We start from the raw sequence: 3,469 nt of genomic DNA, 5'->3' as shown, positions 1-3,469 counted from the left end.
TATACACCCCAGCTCTGTTCAGCATAAGATCCTTTAATGCTCTGCCAGGTATGGTTGAGGTTCATTTAAATAAGGTGTTTTATGCATAGTGCCACCTAGTGGCTGAACAGTATAATACAGTTTAGCATTCCATTACAAGAACTGCCCCAGTTCTACCAATGGGGTGTTAACTCTGAAACTACTTCCCTGCTGCTAATCACGGCAACAGAGTGACCAGTGAATGTGCTTACCTCACTTCCCAAAACGTCTCCTGCGCCTCCCTGGTTCCAATCCCCACTTCCCTCATAACTGGCTGCACCAACCACCAGCTTCCCCAATGACTTCTTCTGCGCTGCCCTGCATTGTCAGTGCAAAAATCTGCCACATGTAGAAAATGGAATACGTAGGGAAAGTGTAAATAATGTAATAGTGCACAAGCAGAAGGGGGCACCCTGCTGAATGCACTGTTCATTTTCACATCCAAATCTCCAGAGCTTCGTTACATGAGGTTGCTGCTCTGAGGCTGCAGAGTTCAGATCTGCCTCACTGGGGAGCACCAAGCCTTGGCCACATGAGGCGGCCCCTGGCTGTGAAGTGCGCTGATGGGAGGCAATGCCCGGCCTGGTCTGTGTTTCATTTGCAAAGAGTGAGGCTGGATGCAGATTATGTTGAACAATTGGATTTATTAAACCCTGTGGCTGAGTTGCTTCCAGCCTAACTCCTCACATTCTCTGTTCCACTGGCGTCCTGTTAATAACAATCTCTCCAGGGAAAACGGGCCGTCTGACTCCGGTTCCACTGACCATGGTACAGTCTGCACTGCAGCATGCTCCAGTCTGTAATGGAGTGTAACGACTGTTGGGTTGGACAAAGTCTGAGGGGGCTTGTAGTGATTTGCCCTGACCCTCTATTTCTTCCCAGCATCCACCAGCTGAGGAGCAAGGTGTCTGCGGAACATGAAGTCATCAAGAAGAAGGAGCTGGAGACTGGACCCAAGGCCTCTTATGGATATGGGGGCAAATTTGGAACAGAGCGGGACCGAATGGATAAGGTAAAAGCTGCTGTGGCTTGTCTGTGCTCTGCAGAGAGTTCCCCATCCCAGCAGTGGAGGGGTGGGTCTGTCTGAGTGACTGTTCCCCAGCAGGGAAAGAGCAGGAACAGAGACTTACAGACGTTAGAAGTGGAATAGGTCTGTGCAATCCCACCCATCTCCCTCCCCATGGACCAGAGCAGGATTATTCCTAATGAACTGTTAGACCAGACAAAGCTCTACTAACTTTAAATGTTCCACATGATGGGGCCCCCAACCTTTCTCCTGATGGGATGATTCCCAGCAAAATCCATCTCCCTGACAGGGAATATTTCCTGATTAATTATCATAATCATCCCCTTTCTTAAATCTGTCCCATTCCTCCTAGTCCCAGAATTGAACACGGTGATGCAGGTGGGCTCACAGCACAGCGGCATAGAGAGAGTTCATTCATAGATCCAGAGAGTTTGACAGAAATGACCATTAAATCATCTAGTCTCATCTGTATAGCACAGGGCGTTAAATTTTACTGTTACCTCTGTATTGAGCCCCATAACTTGTGCACCTCTTCAAGAAAGGCGTCCAGTTTTGATTTGAAAACATAGAATCATAGAATATCAGAGTTGGAAAGGACCTCAGGAGGTCATCTAGTCCAACCCGCTGTGCCAAGCAGGACCAACCCCCAACTAAATCATCCCAGACAGGGCTTTGTCAAGCCTGACCTTAAAAACCTCTAAGGAAGGAGATTCCACCACCTCCCTAGGTAACCCATTCCAGTGCCTCACCACCCTCCTAGTGAAAAAGTTTTTCCTATATCCAACCTAAACCTTCCCCACTGCAACTTGAGACCATTACTCCTTGTTCTGTCACCTGCCACCACTGAGAACAGTCTAGATCCATCCTCTTTGGAACCCCCTTTCAGGTAGTTGAAAGCAGCTATCAAATCCCCCCCGCTCCCCCCTTTAAGGTTCTGACTGTACCGCATTCTCTCCAGGGCTTGAATGATTTTTGTAGCTCTTTTTCTGTTCCTCCAATCAGTTTCCTCACCGTTGGGAAATTAGCTGTTTTGAAGCATCAAGTGTATGTACTGCTGGGTGGGACTGTCTTCTGTTTGCCCATATCGAATGTAATCAGGTCATGAGCACTGTGTGGGAATGGCTCCAGGGATGCTGCCCTAGAGTTCAGCCATGTGTCTCTCAGAGCTGAGCCTGGGCTTCGGCAGGGTGCAGTATATTCTGTTTGTGCCTCTGCCCATGTGTCTGTCCTGACTGCTAGACCAGAATGAAGTTGTGACTGACTCTGTCCATGTGTCTGTCCTCTGTTGGATAGGAACAGTGGTGGTGCCTGACACTGTTCTTTCTGGTTTCCTAGAGTGCACTGGGCCACGAGTACATAGCTGATGTTGAGAAGCATTCGTCTCAGACAGATGCAGCTAAAGGTTTTGGGGGGAAATATGGAGTCCAGAGGGACCGAGCCGACAAGGTAGGTGGCCACGGTGGTACAGGTTAGAGCCCTGCAGCGGGACAGGAATCCCACGGGTCCCACAGGACCCACTGCCATAATCGCAGGAGTGGGTAAAATGTACTTTGTTGCAGGCAGGATTGGGTGGGCAAAAACACCAAACTGCGGTAATTTGTGGGAAAACACTAAATCTCTCGTCAGTTTGTCATAAACAGAATTTCACCAATGTAAAACAAGTTGTTCTTTTCTTTTAAAATAAAGAAACAATGCAGGAGCGAGTGGGAGTGGCTATTGTGGGGCAGAATGGGAGTGGGATTAAAAGAATAGTCCAGCGCAGGGCTCTGGTACAGGGCACAGTGAGAACACGTAGCCGGGTGCCCTGCTCTTGCCATGCAGTAAATTAAAGGTCTTAGCCTTTATTTTCAAGGCACGCAATGGTCTGGGCCCAGGATTGCTGTGTGCTTTGTGCACCTCGGAACCGCCACTGACAACTCACTCCTCTGGCACAATGCAATTGCCTTCTCTTCTGAGGGGTGCAAGGAACCGGCCCCTGCCTGAGCACCCTGCCCCACCTCGCTGGGGAGGCCTGCTCACATATCGGGTGTCAAACTGACACTTTTCACTAAATCCACACCGTGGTTTCCAAACTGATATTTATGGCTCTCTGCAATTTTTCTCAATTATGCGAACTAGCTAATTCATTTGCATAAACTCACCCATGGAGCTACACAAAACTTGGCAGCTCTGCACCTGGCATGTGTCATGCTGCCCCCGTCTGGCTGGATACCTGACTTGTGCAGCACGTGTAACTGACATCACAGAATGGGGCAGCCCTGGACTCTAAGCTCAGGCACTGACCTTTGGCGGGGGGGTGCAGTGGCTGTGGTGTGGGAGCAGCTCATGAGAGGGGAACACTGTCATCTTGCCATCTCAGCAGAGGCCGAGCAGGGGGAAGGGCTCTGTGATGTGGAGCCCCCGCCCCGGGGCAGAGCTGGTGAC

The 3,469-nt window shown here is 49.9% G+C and overlaps 1 protein-coding gene across 1 annotated transcript; it reads left to right on the top strand.

The window, feature by feature from the left end:
- Positions 1-900: 900 nt before the first annotated feature.
- Positions 901-2,677, top strand: LOC112113418 (hematopoietic lineage cell-specific protein-like; the record flags this gene model as incomplete). The annotated part of the gene is made up of 2 exons (XM_026661734.1): positions 901-1,030; positions 2,381-2,677. Coding segments are annotated over 2 exons (268 nt in total), but the record flags the coding sequence as incomplete, so codon positions are not given.
- Between the last annotated feature and the right edge of the window lie 792 nt (positions 2,678-3,469).

This window comes from Terrapene carolina, unplaced genomic scaffold, assembly GCF_002925995.2.
Source record: "Terrapene carolina triunguis isolate 2854851 unplaced genomic scaffold, T_m_triunguis-2.0 Scaffold16260, whole genome shotgun sequence".
Classification (NCBI taxonomy): Eukaryota; Metazoa; Chordata; order Testudines; family Emydidae; genus Terrapene; species Terrapene triunguis.
This window is presented reverse-complemented; position numbering and strand designations above follow the sequence as displayed.